General features: G+C 38.1%; 1 protein-coding gene and 1 pseudogene across 1 annotated transcript in view; both read right to left on the bottom strand.

The window, feature by feature from the left end:
• MYZAP (myocardial zonula adherens protein) overlaps nt 1-18,420 on the bottom strand; it is a 324,346-nt gene that overhangs the window by 8,443 nt on the left and 297,483 nt on the right. The window contains exons 12-13 of the mRNA XM_050796831.1: nt 15,650-15,733; nt 2,126-2,226 (exon numbers count right to left, since the gene is read on the bottom strand). Coding sequence (XP_050652788.1) covers nt 2,126-2,226; nt 15,650-15,733 — 185 coding nt within the window. The remainder of the gene's footprint in view (nt 1-2,125; nt 2,227-15,649; nt 15,734-18,420) is intronic.
• Nucleotides 8,619-8,675, bottom strand: LOC126960235 (uncharacterized; annotated as a pseudogene).

Below are 18,420 nucleotides of genomic sequence, written 5' to 3'. Positions count from 1 at the left end.
CCCTCCTCATCCCCCCAGGCATCCTGAGGCCTCTCCAGGAGCCCCAGCTCAGAGTAAGGCAGTTCCAAGAAGTACAGGTGGAAGGCCGCTGCCCTGCCCTGAGTTACCTAAAGATCCTGGGCTCCTCCCCACCCAGACTTGCCTGGCGCCTTTCACATAGTAGGCACTTAATAAATATTTGCGAGGAAACGAATGAAATATTATTCTGCCTTTTCGGAAACACGGATATGTAGTTTTCATTTCCTCTGCTGATTGACCTAGGTAGTTAAACTGCTAAGATGGATCCTGGGGGAAACCAAATGTTACATTTATGGAAAAGCTGCTTTTAGATACTGAAGTGGCTTCCAAGTTCACCATGGCCATAAGTTAAGGGTCTGTCAGCACTTCCATTATGAAAACCGCTTTGTGGTTTCATAACTTAGCCATAAAAGTTTGCTTCAGGCTATACTTGGGCATACAAATTGAAAAGCTTGTTTTAAGCCAAAATGTGGGAATTAGAAAACAAACAATTTATTGGTTTCAGACATAGTTTTGTACCCGTCTTAGCCAAACAAGATTTATTATGTGGGCAATTAGAGTGGACTAGGCCACTTGGCTTTTGAAAAATACAAAAAGTGGGGAAATGGCCAAATTATTTATATTTCAAAAAGGTCTCTGAACACAATTGATCATTCTTTTTGGTTATATTTTCACCATGTACTTTGTACCACACGATGATGAGATCGAGAGTCTAATATAGATAGATAGATAGATAGATAGATAGATAGATAGATAGATGTTGATAGATATAGATATAGATATTCAACATTTTCTGTTAATTATATCAGAATGATAAAAAATGCCTTTTTACTAGAAGGCAAGCAATGTAATTGAGGACATTGTCAAAGAAAGAACCTAATTCTGCTTTTGGTAAATTCTTTTAGAATGGCAAGTGATTCATTTTAATTAACAAAAATGATAATACCAGTAATAAATACAAATTAATAAAGTAAGGAAAGGAGGCCTTATTATGCAATGTTAGAGCTTCTGGAGATCTGAGAAATTACCTAGTCAAATCACTGACTTTACAAGTCGAGAAACTGAGGCCCCAGTGAAGAACCTATCTGAAGGCATCCTGCTGCTGGCTGCTAGGACAAGAACCAGGTATGCCACACCCCAGCTTGGTGATCGGCTTGTCATTATTTTCCACCAGCTATAACCACTCAAGATTCCAGGATTCGACATTTTTCTAGAGTATTATGTTCAGTAAAGCACACACAAGTGTCCCAGTCCACACAAGAATCCACCCTCCTGCACACAAGATACCAGGCATTTTGTGACCTTGATTACCTAAATCACAAGTCACATGTCATTAGCATCTTTGCTGTAAACTTGTTTTATGTCCTTTTTAGGCCGGGCACAGTTGTGAGCACCTAGAAATGGCGAGTTAGTTATCAGAGGCAGGTTACTGTGTTACAGGCTCTAATGTCACCAGGAAGAGACACAAGCGTGGAAGCAGCTTAACAATGAACAGGTCAGTCTTCTAGCTCAGGAATGTAACTGAACAAACCAGGTTATAGTTATCACGTATCTGCTGATGACTCAACCAGAGCAGGTATTTATGAACTGGATCCAGTGCTTGACAATACCCTGTTACAGTACTGAGGAATAGATGAATTTTGTTCAAGGTTTAGATCCTCCCTCTTGTATATCACTAAAGCACCTTCGATGCCCCTCTCACACTGTTATATATGTCTACCTACATACCTGTCTCTCCCTCCAGACTGTACTCTGGGGCAGGAACCAAATCTCGTTCCTCTCTGTGTCAAACTGTCTGACATAGGGAAGATACTAACAGCATTAGCTGAATGAATGAAGGAAGGAAGAAATGCATGCATTCACTGACAGGGCCCATGTCTCTCTAAATGGCTTCCCCAGGTCTCTCCTTTGCCTTCCCCTCCACCCTGCACAATGCCCCTGTTCCTACAGAAACCAGTCAAGCCCCTCAGCAGCCACCACTTGGCTTTGCAGAAATATTTTTGATAGGAAGAATGCAATTCTGCTAAGAACGGCCCAGTAAAGTATTTTCTTCAGCCAAAGAGGAATCTGAATTTAAAAAAAAAAAAATCAGGAAATTCCTAAATACCTGGGTAGAAGATCACAGCCCACTCCAATCTCTCTGGTTTCCACTTCGGTCTTGGCCTGGGTTTCTAGTAAATAGTCCAACCTGCTTTGTAGTTCGTTATTCTGGAGACGAGAAAAAAGATATTTTCAGTAAGTCAAATATGTTCCCCCCCAAATATGTATAATACAATTTATATGTATTATCTGACTTTGCCCCATAACATGGGCAACTATCACAATGTATTTACAGAGCATCACTTACACAATAGGTGTTGAAGAAATAGATTGATTGAATCCATACAAATGTCTTTCTATGCATGTACAGACATCTGCATCCAATTTTACACAAATGAAAACAAAATATTGTAATCTATGTTATAATCTGCTTTTTCAGCCACCAATTTGTTGCAGCTATCTTTCTATCTTTATTAGTTTTCTTTTTGTGTCAACAAACTATTTTAATTCATTAATAGTATTCCATTGTATGGATACATTATTTATTTAACTAGTCCCTTATTGATGGGCATTTAGATATTTATCACGTTTTTGCCATTATAAATAAGGTGCAGCCCAACTTTTAACACCTCCTCATTAAACTATAAAATGAGCAAGTCTGTTAATTTAAAAGTAGGAAATACCTCTATAACTTAATTAGTATTTCATAGGTGTGGAAAATTCAGAATCTCACACATATAAAGTAGAACAAGCTCCTTGGGATTAAAATGCACATTCTGAAAACTTTTTTTCTTTCAGGCCAGAGCCAAACATTACATAAGTTAAAGATTAGATGCTCAGCAATTGGAAATTTGCCTCAGGGGGGAAATGAAGGACAAAGAAGCAAGAGATACAGAAATGAAAATAGACAAAGAAGTTGAAGATACTGAAATGAAAATAGATGAAGTGCTGGTGCCTGAAATCTAAAGGGCAAAAATACCAAAAGAAAAAAAAAAGTTCAGAAAGAAGTGAACAGTGGTTATCTCTGCGTATGAGATTTGGGGATGCTTTTTAAAAAGTCCTTCTATATATTTTTCATTAACGCTAGACTAAATGTTCAGGAAGCAGTGATCATATCTATCTTCCTGGTTGTATTCTCAAAGCATGGCATGCAGCAGATGCAAGATAAATATTTGCTGAATAAATAAATTTATAATTGATTTTACAATGAACATTTTATTTGCATAACAAGAAATGAAATCGTTTGCTCTTTTCTTAAGTTGGAGCTGAAGCTGAGGCACTATACTAAGACATTAGATAACACAACGAAGTTTAAAAGTTCTGTGGAGACAGAAGCTCATTTGTTTTGAAAGAAAGAATGTGGGTTATTCAGTAGCTCCTGCTCTGAAAGGTCGATACCAAGGAGCAAAGTATCAGTTCTTGTGAAAATCCATGTTCTGTACAGTGTAAAGGTCAATGAATCCCTTCTGATAAATAAGAAATGGTGTAAAGGAAGAGAATGCTCTCCAGATTCCTTAGCAGATGACATGCTATGACAGATCAATAGGCTCTGAATCTATCACCTCATCCCCAGTATGGAAGAATGGTGCTGGCTTATTCCCAGAGAGTCATCGGCATTCATACACACATACACACACACACACACATGCCCACGCAGAGAGAGAGCGAGAGAGAGAGCGCTTCCCCAACAATGTCTAAACTCTCTAATTTATAAGGAAAGAGAAAGGCAGAAGAGGCCTGCCTTTGCTGGATGCTCCAGTAACCCCATAGCCTTATCCCTTCTTAGTGTAAAGACTTTAATCGTGAGGATTTCACAGCATGCTGGGTCTAATACCTATAGGTAGGGGGCCTAAAAGACAAGGTTAGCAAATATGCTGCAACTGATACACAGTGAATTGTGGACAAGTGACCCCAAATCCTTTGTTCTATTTCATGGGAAATCTGTGTGTGCATGACAGATACCCATAGAAATCGAAATAAAAAATGTATACCCATGAGAATATAATGCAATCAGTAGAAAAATTATTGTATATCTACTATATATCAGGCAGTGAAATTAGCTGAGGGAAGAGTTAGAAGTTAAAGAAATATGGCATGATTTGCAACCCTTGAGGAGCTTGGTCTTGCGGGGATACAGATAACTCAGCAGCAAATAAGAGAACAATGTGCTAAGTAACATTATAGGGGGACCCAAAGAATATTAAGAGGGAACTCAGAGGGGACATCTGACTCAAAATGGGGACAAGGGTGGAGTTTCTGGAGTTAGGCAAGAGAAAGTGAGTAAGAAAAAGCAAAGGAGATGAGTATTCCAGAACTGTGGAAACACACAGGGTTGACAAAAGGCACCTTATTGCATTACACAGGTGTGCAGAAGTTAGTTACGAAAGGCTACGTATGCCATTACAAGAAGTTAGAAACCAATCTTACAATCGCAAAGTCAGCACCAGAATTTCTTTTAATCACCTGGCTCCCAAGCGAAAGTTGGATTGGAGGAAAATAAGACTAAAGGCAGCAGAAAGGCCACTGCAACTATTCAGCTAAAGAGTGGGGGTTGCATTTGCAGTAGAAAGGAGTATGCACTCAACAAACTGATCCTGCGGCAAGTCACAGCTATACATTCTGAATAACAGATTAAAAACAACTAATGAGGTCTCTAGAGAAGTCAACAAAGACCGGCAGGTTTTGGAGATGAGGTGAAACTTGAAGCACGTGGCAAGTAGTCCTCCGTATTCTCTGTGTTTTATTATTTTTCTTTTTGCTGGCAGCTTTGCCCTGAGAGCAGCATAGTCATGGTGGTGGCAGTACAGATATAGTAAAATATTAACAGAAAGATCATCTTTCTGGTGGAAGAAACCAGGAGAAGGATGCCAGGGCTACTAACAGTAGGGGAGAAGGCAAAAGAGAAGAGTCAGAGTAGGGGGAAAACACTAAACTCTTGTATATAGACTCAGCTCAAGTCACTGGTAGACGACTGAACCATGCATGTCTGGAGAAAACTGAAAGAAGTCTGCAGCTAATGTTTAAAGAACTGAACTGAGATCTGCCATCACCATCACAGACAAGCAGGATGTAGTTGGGTCTGGCTAAATTCATTGCCTTTTACAACAAAAACCCAACAAAGCACTCACAATGTCCAGCTTATGATCCAAAATTATGTGACATATAAAGAGTCAGGAAAATATTACCCATTCCTAAGGGAAAAGAGAATCAACAGACACCAATCCTGATATAACTCCGATGTTGGAATTTTCAGACAAAGACTTTAATGCAGCCATCATAACAATGATCAGCGAGACAAAGAAAAATATGCTAACGATTAATGAAGTAGTAAAAAAAAATCAATAGAAAATATAAAAAAAAGAACTAAATGAAAATTTTAGAACAGGAAAGTATAATACTTGAATTTTTTTTTTAAGTCACCAGATTGACTTAAGACTGAAGATGATAAAGGAAAAAGTCAGTAAACTTCAAGATACATTAACAGAAATTACCCAATTGAAAGTAGATAAATAAAAGACTGAAAACAATAAATGGAGCACTGTGGAACTGTGAAGCAATTTGAAAAGCCTAACATATGGATTTTTTAATCAAAGAAAAAGAGAGGAAAATTAAAGCAGAAAAATCACTGTACAACATAATAGCTGAAAACTCCCCACATTCAGTGAAAGACAGAAATTTACAAATTCAAGAAGCTCAGTAAACCCCCAAACAGGATAAATTCAAAGAGAAACACATCACAGTCAAACTTCTGAAAACCACAAATGAAGAAAAATCTTGAAAGCAACCTGTTACATACAGGGGCATCATCATTTGAATTACTACAGATATCTCATTAAAAACCATGGAAACCAGAAACAATGAGTACCAAGAGAAATAAACTGGCAACTTAGAGCTCTATATCTCTCAATAATGAAGGCAAAATAAAGACCTGCCTTTCAGAGAAGAAAAACTCAGAGAATGTTTTACCACCTGGCCTGCACTACACAAAATTCTAAATAAAAGGTCTTCAGGCTGAAGAGAGATGACGTCAGACAGAAAAATCAGACCTTCAGAAATAGAGTATATATGAAAGAATCTAGTTTCTCTTAATTTCTTTAAAGTGCATATGATCGTTAAAGCAAAAATAATAATGTATCATGGTTTTATAATGTATGTAGATACAATACATATAAAAATTATAGCCACAGGCACAGCAGTAAATGAACCTATATCATTGCAAGATTTCTACATTTTACAAGAAATGGTACAATATTATCTCTAGGTGGACAGTGAACAGCTAATGATGTATACTGCAATACCCAGAGTAACCACCAACATATTAGAGAAAAGAGATATAGCAAAAATGCCAATGGATAAATTAAAATGTTATTTTTAAAAAACTGAAATAATCCAAAAGGCAAAAAGGAAGAACAAAACAAACAAGCAAGCAAAATAAGCAAAACAAACCAGAAGCAACAAACAGAAAACAAATAATGAAATGTAGATCTAAATCCAATCATATCAATATAATTAAATATTAGTAAACTACATACTCCAATTAAACGGCAAAGACTATAAAATATATTAAAAAGCAAGTCCCAACTATTGTGTATAAGAGATGTACTTTAAATACAGAGAGATACAAATCAGTTGAAAATAAATGACTGGAATAATATATATCATGTAAACAGTAAATATAACAGGGTAAAAACTTGATATCAGTTAAAATAGATATCAAGACAAAGAGTATTAACAAAGGTAGGGACCAACATTTCATATTGTAAAGATCAATTCATCATCAAGACATAACAAAAATGTATATCTACCTAGTAACAGAGTTTCAAAATACATAAAGTAAAAACTAACAAAGAAAGAAAGAGAGTGTAAAAAACCATGGTAAGGGATTATAACACCTTTCTCTCGGCAATTATCCAAAATCCAAGAAAAATGTCAGTTATCTAAACAATATTATCAACCACCTAAACCCGATTGATATTTGTAGAACATACACAACAGCAAAATATATATTTTTTCACAAAAATTTAATTGAAAATATATGCTGGGCCATAAAATAAGTCCCAATAAATTAAAAGTTAAAACCATACAAGCTGTGTTCTCTGACTGTAACAGTATTCAATTAGAAATAAAAATAAGATATCAACAAAAATTTCAACTATTTGGAAATCAAATAACCTGCTTCTAAATAATCCATAAATCAAAGAAAAATCTCAAGGGAAATCAGGAAATACTTCGAACTGAATGATAATAAAATTACAGTATATCAAAGCTCATGGGATGCAGGTGAAGCAGAGATTAGAAGAACATTTATAGCTTTAAAGGTTTATATTAAAAAAGAAGAAAGGTCTAAAATCAATGACCTAAGTTCTACCTCAAGAAGCTAGAAAAAGAAAAGCAAAGTAATCCCAAAATAATTAGAAGGAAGTAAGTAATGAACATCAGGGCAAAAGTCAATAAAATAGAAAGCAGACACGCAATGGAGAAAATCACCAAAGCCAAAAGCTATTTTAATTATTTCTAAAAATCAACAAAAATTGATAACCCACTATTTGGTCAAAGAAGAGAAAGAGAAAGAGAGACAGAGACATAGAGTGCGTAAGATAGGGAGATCAAGAGGGTACAAATAATCAATATCAGAAATTAAAGAGACATTAAAAGTAAAGAACTGGGCATCTGTGTAGAAAAAAAAAGGAGTATTAATACCTTTACTTCACACAAAACCCAAAGATCAACTTAAAATGGATCATCTAAATAAAAAAGTAAAAACTATAAAATTCTTAGGGGAAACCACAGGAGAAAATATTTGTGACCCTGTAGTAGGAGAATATTTCTTAGGACAGAAAACACACAAATCATAACAGAAATAAATGGTTAATTTAAAACCAAAAATAAAAAATCTCTTCAACAGGGCCTGGCATGGTGCCTCATGCCTATAATCCCAGCACTTTGGGAGCCCGAGGTGGGCAGATCACTTGAGCTCAGGAATTTGAGACCAGCCCAGGCAACGTGGTGAAACCCATCTCTATTATAAGTACAAAAATTAGCCAAGCGTCGTGGTGGCATGCACTTGTAGTCTCAGCTACTCAGGAGGCTGAGAGGTAGGAGGATAGCTTAAGCCCAGGAGGTCGAGGCTGCATTGAGCCAAGACTGCACCACTGTACTCCAGCTTGGGTGACTGCACAAGACCCCATTGCAAAAAATATGTATATATGTATCTTCAGCTATCATTAAGAAAACAAAAAAGCAAGTCACGGGATGGGAAAAAATGTTCATAGTACATATATCTGACAAAGGACTCGAATCCAGAATATATAAAGAACTCTTCCAACTCAATAGTAAAAAAACTAAAAGCTCAATAAAATAATGAACTAAAGATTGGAACAAACACTTCGAAAGATGAAACTTACAAATGGCAAAAAGCATACGAAAAGATTCTCAAAAAGAAGAAAAGAAGCTCAGCATCACCAGTTGACAAGGAACTGCACATTAAAACCACAATGAGACAGCACTCTATATCCCCTAGCACGGCTCAGTTTATTTTCTTTTGTTTTCATTTTTATTTTGGGGGCTTTCAAAGCCAGAAAACCTGCTAGACAAATTCTAAAAAAGCTACAAAACTGAATGGCTACATTTAAAAGGTTGGCAATACTAGGTCTGGGTTAGGATATGGAGACACTGGTATACTCAAACTGTAGGAAATTAAACTACTACAACCCGTTTGAAAAACTGACGGTCTCTCAGAAAGTTAAACTTATGCCTCCTCTTACAACCCAGCTATTCCACTACCAGGAATCTACCCAAGAGGAATTGAAACTATGTTCACATAATGAGTTGTACTGTAATGCTCACTTCTGCTTTAGTCACAATAGCCCTGAGCTAGAAACAACTCAAAAGTATTTTGTCAGGTGAATGAATAAACTGTGATATATTCATACAACGGAATACCACTCTGCAACAAAAGGGAATGCATACAACTTAGATGCGTCTCAAATCATTATGCTGAGTGAAAGAAGCTCGACACCGAAGAGTGCATGCTATAGGATTCCATTTCTAGAAATGGAAATCATACAGTGGATTCCCACTAAGTGGGAATCTATAGTGACCAAAAGTGATAAAAAGTGACTCGCCACCTCCAAAAAAAAAAAAAAAAAAAAAAAAAAGATCAGGAATTGCCTAGGGATGAATGGAAAGCTGGGTTGCAAAGTGAAAGAGAGAATCTTTGGTGGGGTGATAGAAATGCTCTATATCTTGATGGCAGTGGTTATTTCACGGGTATACACACTGTCAAAACTCAGTGAATTATACGCTTAAACAGAAACAATTATTTATGTAAGTTAATAAATAACGGAAACTTATTTATGTAAGTTAATAAATAACTAAGTTGACAAGGTAAAAATAAAAGATGATGAAAGCCTGAACATGGGCAATAAGAGGAGAGTTAGAGAGTGTGGGGCAGATTTAAGAAATACTTTTAAAAATTAAATTAACGGACTTGATACAATAAAACAAGACTATCTGCTTCTTAGTCTTGCAGAATATGACTACAGTGGAACGACAAAGAATAGCCTCAGACTGTTGCCTGGACTGTGCTACAGAAAAGATTGCTTCTGGGACTGAGAAGCAAATTGCATGGTTTTCCTGCTTTCAAACGCTACCCCCTTGTGTTTGTATGTGTAACGAATACCAGCCCGATGGCTTGGGAGGCGCATGTGCCCTCCGCGAAGGGAGAAAATGTGTAGCACTTCTGAACATTTTTTGGAAATTATGTTACGAATGTTTGGCAGTCACCTCCCCCACCATTTCCCTCAGGCCCAGGGGTGTGGGCAGCTGGGGGGCTGTAGCACATACACAGAATGTGTGTTCCATAAGATGCATGTGGGGAGCCCGGTGCCTGGTGCTGCCACTCCAACATTACACACAAAAATTAATAATAGTTCCAAGAATGCACAACAGACACACTGAGAGGCTCAGGTGTTACACAGCACACATTTAATGCAGGATGGACAAAACCAAGACATTTGACTCCTTTCCTCTGACTTTTGAATTGAGCTGTAAGTGTAGGATTTCCAACAGAGAAAAGTGTAACGAAATCTGTTCAGAGTTTCAAAAAGCTTATGAAGATAAATGCTTGCAATGTTATTTTAAGAACATTTTCTCTATTGGAAATGGAGAATATTTCTTCTTCTCTAGAAGTTGAGCTAATAAAAAAATTGTTTGGAAAAAAAGAGAAAGAAAAAAGAATGGGCATATTTTTGTTATCAGGAAGATTTTCTTTTTCACCTTTAGTTTAGAATCAGAGGGTGCATGTGCAGGTTGGTGACAAAGGTATATTGCGGGATGCTGAGGTTTGGGGTATGACCGAGCCCATCACCCAGGTAATAAGCATAGCACCTGGTAAGTAGTTTTTCAGACCGTTTCCCCCTCCCTCTCTCCCGCTTCTAGTAATCCCCAGTGTTTATTGTTCCCATGTTTATGTCTACCAAACACCGCATGTTCTCACTTATCAGCGGGATCAAGAAGATTTTAAATTGGTTGATGAAAATGTAGTCTGACAGGGCCAGGCTAGAGCAAGCTTTTAGGAGCCTGCTATGTCATTTGGGTTTGGGGCAGAGGGAGGAGGGAGTTCCAAATCTAATGAGTTTAAACACAGGTAAGCACAAATGATGAATCCAGGGACTAAAATGATCCATATTCTCTGTTTTAAAAGAAAAGAAGAAAGGTTCTAGAGTGTCAGCCGTGACCTAGGAAAGGGCCTGTCCTTTTCTCTGAGACCAAGATGAGGTAGAGGGTCCTCCCTTCACTGTTTGTCCAGGAGCCTAATGTGATTTCAACATTTCAACAAAGTTTTCAAACATTAAAAATGGTAATAATCTCAGAGTTGATCTTAGCCTTTTCCCTTTTTTAAAGATGAAGTACCTGAGCCCAGACTGTTGGTGGCATGATTTGCCCAAGGTCATGCACAGATAATGGCAGAATGTGAATCAGAACCAAAGTCTCCAAAAGGCTGAGTAATTAAGAAAGAATTAACATTTGTACTGTGCCAAACACAATTCTAAGTGTTTTGTATACATTATTTAATCATAAAAAATTTCTTTCAAGTGGGAGTGATTATCCCCATTTCACAAACGCTGAAACTGATCCTCAGAGGGGTAGAATTACCCGCCCAGAGTCACTCTGCTTGTAAGCAGAGGTGTCAGGGTAAAAACACAAAGCCCTTAGATATAACTGCAGAGTTATGTAATACTAATGGTGCACTAGTAAATTTTTGAAAATAAAATCCCTAGGTTAAAAAGCTCTGATTGTGACATATGTCAATTTCTGTGATGTAAAGACCTCCTCCATAGCTAATTTCAAGTGACCAACATGACATCCCCGAATGGAGACCTGAGAAGCGATGCATGCCTTCCACTTTCATTAACCGGTATGAAGCAGCTCCAGCACAGCGCTGGATATGCCGTGCAGTCCTGAACCCGTAGCTCAGGAAGGAGAACCGCTAAAATATTCTTGGGGAACAGCTAGGAACTGGACTGAGGACATGTGTAAGAACTAAGGCTCTTCAGTCTGAAACTAAGGGTTGCTTCTTTAAAACCAACAGCATTGTGGCTAAGAGAAGCACAGGCATGATCAATAAATCCCCAAATACTGCCGGGGCATGGAGCCAGAACAAATAATAGGAGCAATGACATCATACAAGACCATCAGCTTATGACACTCAAACTCTAAGACTTGATATGAATCCCAAACACCTATGAATTCAACAAATACTGGGGCCAACTGCTAAAAGAAGCTGCAATATTGCCAGCCTATAAGACTCACGTCCAGCCTCACCTTCCCGGGATGCACCTTTCAGGTTGCTGCAGACAAAGGACTTCTGGGCCCTATGGCCTGCTAGTAGGACCTGGCCTGTCCAAGCCCTGCTCTTCTTCACCTAAAGGTGAAATTCTCTTTTTTAAATTATCACACAGCTGAGTTTGATGCCAGTCTCCAACTTTGAGGATGAGCAAAAGAGAAAGAGTGATTCATTATGGGACATAGCTATCAATCTAAAATATTTATCAATGATAATGAAAGAGTCCCTGGGACCCAGGCAATTAAAGAAACAGTAACACATACAGCATTTGCCATGAGCCAGGTACTTTTCTAATCACTTAAGTATTAACACATTTAATCGTCATAACAACTCTATGGAGAGGAAGCCATTTCACAGAGAGTTCCTATTTATCAATAAGCCAACTGAGGCATAGGACAGTTAATTAACTTGCTCAATATCACATCACTACTAAGTGGCAGAGCTGAGATTTGTACTCAGGTAGTATGAGTATGGAGTCTGCAATTGTGCCCTTAACAAACGTAGCTACTTATTAATAAGAAGGGGAGTTACCAGATTTATCTACCAAAACTTTTGTGGTTTCTTTTAGGAGGTATTAATTAGATATCTATTTAAAAGTTTTCTGTGTTATGTTAGAAAGAATAACAAAAGAACATGTAAGTTAGGTCACCCCAGGACTTCAGGGCCTGGAGAAGGACTGCTCAGCATCCGTACCGTAGAGCAATCAGGTGGAGAGTTGAGCAGCAACGTGTCAGCATTAGCGATCATTCACAATTAGCAAGGAACAGCGTCAGCAGAGTGTGTGTAAATTATCAACTAGTCTGAGAGTCAAAGAGGAAAACCAAGTATTTGAATGTCACCTCTGATCTCCTAGGAGAGGAGATCTCTACATGGCCCAGCTATGTATGATGAAATATTGATAAAGAATACATGTATTTTTAATAGTGCTAAAGACAGTGATAAGGAGTCCTGAGTTTGAGTCACGTTGGAAGAAGCCACTGAGAGTCCTGTGACCCAACCAAGAACCTATGTAACCCACATCCTCTAATCTTAGCAATTTGGAGAAGGCATCTTTTCTCTTTTGGATCTCAAAGATGATGGCACCTGTCTGGAAGGTGTCAAAATGATGTTACCCTCAGAAAATATTGAAAGAAGTAAAACAATGGCCTCAGGAAACTTTAAAAAAAAAAAAAAAAAAAAAACAAGAACAGAAACAATGACAAAATAAATTAAAACCCATGATATTTAGTATTCTAGAATAGGTTTAAGTCTAAATGTATTATTAAATCCTGTCATTATGTAACATATTTTGTATATATTGTCTGCTGTAAAGGTGGATGTCTGAAGTAGCCAAAAGCAATTAGCCATACTGAATTTGTATTAGAATTTAAATAGTTTCAGGGAATTTAATCAATCAAATTGATAATCATTATTGATATGCTCAAAAAAACTGGTTTTCAAAGTCTTGCTTATCAGATAGACATAGCTGACACTGCCACCCACCCCCCCAACATCCTCTGGGCATTCCTGTTTCCTAACAGGCCACTGGTGATTCTTCATGTGGGGGCTTCCTTTGACCACCAGAGTCCAACTGGCTCTGCCGAGGGCAGGCCGGAACTGCCACAACCCTCTGGAGTGGGCCTCAGCCAATGACTGATGGGAGTTAGTGGATAAATGCCCCAGCTTTCTGGTCTTCTAGTAAGGAAAGCTCAGGGTCACTTCCACACCATCTCCCAGAGATCCCCAGCAGGAATGAGCCTCAGCTGTCCCTAGGGAGACCTCCTTAATATGGCACCGCTATTGGCTCTCTTCCCTTCCCTGTCTCATTTCCCCATTCCCCTAGTGGGGCTTCCTGAGATCACCTCCCAGATAAACTATCTGGACTCCACATTTCAAGGTCTGGAGCAACCCAAACTAAGGTAAGAGATGAGTTTAATACACTGAGCATGAACAAACATAGCGATTTCTAAGACTACTCCCCATGTGCAATATTCCCTTGGATATTTAAGAATCTACCAGTAGGAGAGCTTGCTTTAGCAGCACAGCCAGAGGTGGGCGTGGGGGACAGTCTTGGGGGACCGTCTGCCTCTCCTGTCACTACGTCTTTCCTCTCTCCTGTGACTGCTCCCTCTTTGGACACATGGGCTTACATGGGCTTCCACTAGGGCACTCATTTTCTGACTCTTACTGGGGAAGGTGTGCTTCCTCCCACAGGGAGCTGCAATTTCAGGAAGGAATCTCAGAAACAGAAATGTTCATTCACAAGGCTGGCGCTGAGCCAATGACTGTGGAGGGGAAGACAGGAGTGGAAATGGGGAAAACACCCATTTACTCAGCTTCAAAAGACAGAGACTCTTGGGCTTTGAATCTGGTACCAGGCCCCTGTGGGCCACGAGGGACTTCTGGTTATGACTGCTGTAAGGCAACCCTTCAAAAACAGAGTAAATGAAGGCCCAGCTCACTACCCACTCAAACATGGTGGTTCAGAGCTCAGGCTCTGGATCCGGGCTTACCCATCTCTATTGTAACTTTGGGCAGACTTCCTAATGTCCCCAAACCTCAGTTTCACTATCTATAAAAGGGGGAAAATATCATCTAACTCAGAGAGCATCCCTTTTAATAAAGAGAGAACAACAATAATACTTTTAAAATTATTGAGTGCTTAGTACATGCCAGGCACCTTCTATACATTCTCATTTCACCGTCACCCACACGTAGCACAGTTATGATCCCTCCTTTATAATGATAAGAAACTTCCCCCAAATCACCCAGCTGATAAGAAGCAGATCCAGGGTTCACACTTGGGTAAGCTGGATTCCACTCTTAACTTCTGTGTTATACAGAACATATCCAAAGTAACTAACAGTGTCCAACACACACCCAGGCTTAAATCGAAGTTCTCTCTTCTCTTTTTTCTTACTTCATCATTGTCTGCCGGGCTCTCTCACTGGGGAAGGACTATAACAGGGAACACCGACAAGGACAGGTGCTTGGCAAACCAGCTTTTCACGAAGTCTCAAAAGGCAAAGGCTCAATGCCAAGCTCTTAATAAAGAACCTTTAGAGCAAATAGATTTTGACTTCTCCTTCTATTAATACCTAACCTTGTAAGGTTCTTCCAACCCCATAATTTTCTTCTCTGGAACCTTTACAAAATCCCCAAATGACTTTCAAAAAGCCAGAAAGTCAAGAATACTAAGCATCTGAAAGTTTCAGGTAAAATTAAGTCCCCTCTAAAACATCTTCACTCGATGTGATAGGAGAGCACTGCATTTAGGAGTCTTTTAGCCTGGCTCTGACATTTATTAAGCTGGGCAACCTTCAGCAAAACCACCTGTCATCTCTGTACCTCTGTTTTCTCATTTATCAATACAGAGATAATAATCTTAGTCTTGCCTTTCTGAAAGTTGCAGAGAGAATCATGTGAGGAATGTACATGAACATATCTCACAAATTATAAAGCACTGGACAAATGTAGGGAATTATCAGTGCTAATCAACAGCTTATCAGGCTCGCTAGGATGATTCTTTAATAAGAAAAAGTAGAACTAAAAAGCAGAAGTGAGCAGCAACTGGAATGAGGAGAGTCTGACGGTAAAGGAAAAACAGCTGTCAGAACCTCATTTTCGAGGCTGGCACTTAACCCTCAATCAATTTTACAAGGCCAGGAAATAGCCATATTTTTAATTAAGTGTTGGTGGTAGGCTTAGCAACATAAAATTTAATGGTAGGGAAGACATCAACTTGCAAGAAACACAGATTCTTACCTCTCCTTCTAAGAAAGATATCTTTTCTAAAAGCTGCAGTATTAAGAGCTGTTTCTGTTGCAACTTTTTCTTTAATGATTCAATCTAGAAAGAAAGGGATGGAAAATTGTTAACCAAAAATATATAATTGTACAAGTACAAGTTTATCAACTGGAATAGATGCCTTTAGTTTTCATTTATTCTTATTTTTATTTCTATTTTTCCTCATTTCCAGTGGGGCTGGATGGTTTTCATTGAAACAGCCTCCGTGCTGATTCTCTGTGTTTCACGGAACAGTATTAACACGAGACGTTCCATGACAGGGGGATTTTGTGAACAGGCGAAGTTGGGGCAGCAGACATGATTCTGGAGTCACAGCTAATTAGCTTTGATTAATCCAACATCTCCACACTGATTTTACTGTGTAACCCTTTAAAACATCCAGTCGATCTTCCAGAGAATGTGCTTTGGGAAATATAGATACAACTCTCCAAAAAATGATTATTCAGCTTGAATTTATAGGGCAGCCTGCATTTCAAACATTTGGCTGTGTTATTTAATACATTCATATTTGTTCAACCAAGTGTCAAAAGTTGGTTTGAAAAAAGGATCATTAGAGGTCTCATTAAAAGTGTTGAAATTCAGAGGACCGAAGACTCATGTGGCCTGGAGTAAGCAAGAAAGGCTTCCTAAGCAGACCCATCTTTGTTTTTATAATATATTGTATCTTAGATCACTCTTTGCTTTCCAGTCATGTCTCCCTAGAAAAACCATAGCTTCCCTGAAGGCAGGAACCAGAGTACTCTGTACCAGGCCATGTTATGCATAATAATGGGAACAGTATGTAGGGTCATTAATAACACATTAACTTTCCAAAACTCTTGTATATTAAATTTTTGTGCTCACAGAATAATTTTTAAAAAGCACTCTCAGGCCAAGCACAGTAGTTCATTCCTATGATCCCAGCACTTTGGGAGGCCAAGAGAGGAGGATTGATTGAGCCTAGGCGTTTGAGACCAGCCTGGGCAACATAGTAAGACCCTGTCTCTACAAAATATCAAAAAATTAGCTGGGTGTGGTGGTGTGTCCCTGTAGTCCCAGCTGCTTGAGAGGCTGAGGTGGGAGGATTGCTTGAGCCCAAGAGGTCAAGGTGGAAGTCAGCTATGATGGTGCCACTGTACCCTAGCCTGAGTGACAAAGTGAGACCCTGTATCAAAACAAAACAAATTTTAAAATCCTTCTCAGTGCAAAATGACAACATTCCTATGGAAGTGAATCTAGCAGTATCTAGAAAAAGTACATATGCATTAACCCTTTGACTCAGTAATTCCATTTTTAGGAATAGATCCCAAAGATACACCAGCCAAAATATGAAATGATATGAACAAAGGATTTTTGTTATTTTAGGAAACACAAAACAGAACTCCATAAATAAGTGACTGGTTATATAAACCATGGTATGATGGAGGTCTATGTAACCTTCCAAAAAATGCAGATCTTGGAAACACTGAAGAAGTGCATTTCAAGGTAGACAGTATACTCGCTTTGATGTAAAACAGGCGGGGACACATGAATGCATATTTATTTGCAAAAGAAACACGGCAAAAACAAAATAAACCCTAATTATTAATAAACAGTTACCAATAGGGAAAGGGAAGAACTTAGGTGAAGGAGAAAGAATAAGTTATTACATAGGTTTATGTAATAAACATAAGCCTAGTTACATAGGTTTAACTTTGAAAGCATTATTTTATAGATTCAAAAAATACAATGAAGCCAAAAAGAAAAAAGTGAACCCTAAAATCTGAGAACAAACTGAATTGAAGAAACGATGTGTATCACAAATTGGTAAGAAGTATTAATTCAAGTGTTGTTAGAATACAGTAATTTGACTCAATATTCTTAGTGGATTATCAAAGATAAATAGAGCTGCAAAGCAATCTCTCATTCACTGGAAGACTGCTAGTAGTAACACTGAAGTTATTTTGAAACCATTTGATATATATTGTAGTATCATCATGTTTGGAACCAAGATTTTTACTGTAAGAGAAAGCAATACAAGTATGAAATCAAAGAAGTAAACAAAGTTTTGTTCAACTTAAAATGACAATATCAGTACGAATTCATTTTTTATTTTCTTTTGTAAAATACGTATCCCTACTCTATCTACTGAGAAAATTTGGAAACAATAAGAACATAACATGTCCAGATTGTGGTCTCTAAATAGCATTCGCCACTGAAAAAACACAGGACGTCTTGGTGGAATGGCTCATTTCAGGGGACAAAAAATAAACTAGATGAACCTGAGATACCCTGTTACGCCTGAAAACAAGGACATGAGGTATCTCCCGTTGGGCCAAGGATGGAACATTCTGAACATCAAAAATAATAATGAGTGTAATTGAGTAAAACACATGAAATATACAGATATCAAAGAACATAAGTATTATATTTCTTTAAAAAAAAAAAACAGTAACAGCTCACTGAACTCCAATGGATGTAAAAAAGGCATCAACTCCTTACTTGGAAAGCAGTTTGGAGGAAAAAATAAAGCATCTATCTTGCCTTCTTTAAAATGCATTTTGAGATTCTAAAAAGCCCTAGTTTATGAGGAAAAGTTTTACTTGACAGAATAATTCCAGTTAATCAATGGCCAAGGAACGACAGAATTAGAAAATCACAATTTTGCAATTTCTATGAAATAATGGCTTTAAGCATTCATCATCAGTAGATTAAACAGTGATGGTGAAAGCTGATGAAGAAACATTCAACCATGTTTTGGGTTGTCACCT

Source organism: Macaca thibetana, chromosome 7 (assembly GCF_024542745.1).
Source record: "Macaca thibetana thibetana isolate TM-01 chromosome 7, ASM2454274v1, whole genome shotgun sequence".
Classification (NCBI taxonomy): Eukaryota; Metazoa; Chordata; class Mammalia; order Primates; family Cercopithecidae; genus Macaca; species Macaca thibetana.
The sequence above is the reverse complement of the archived record's forward strand: the minus strand, read 5'-3'. Positions and strand labels throughout refer to the sequence as shown.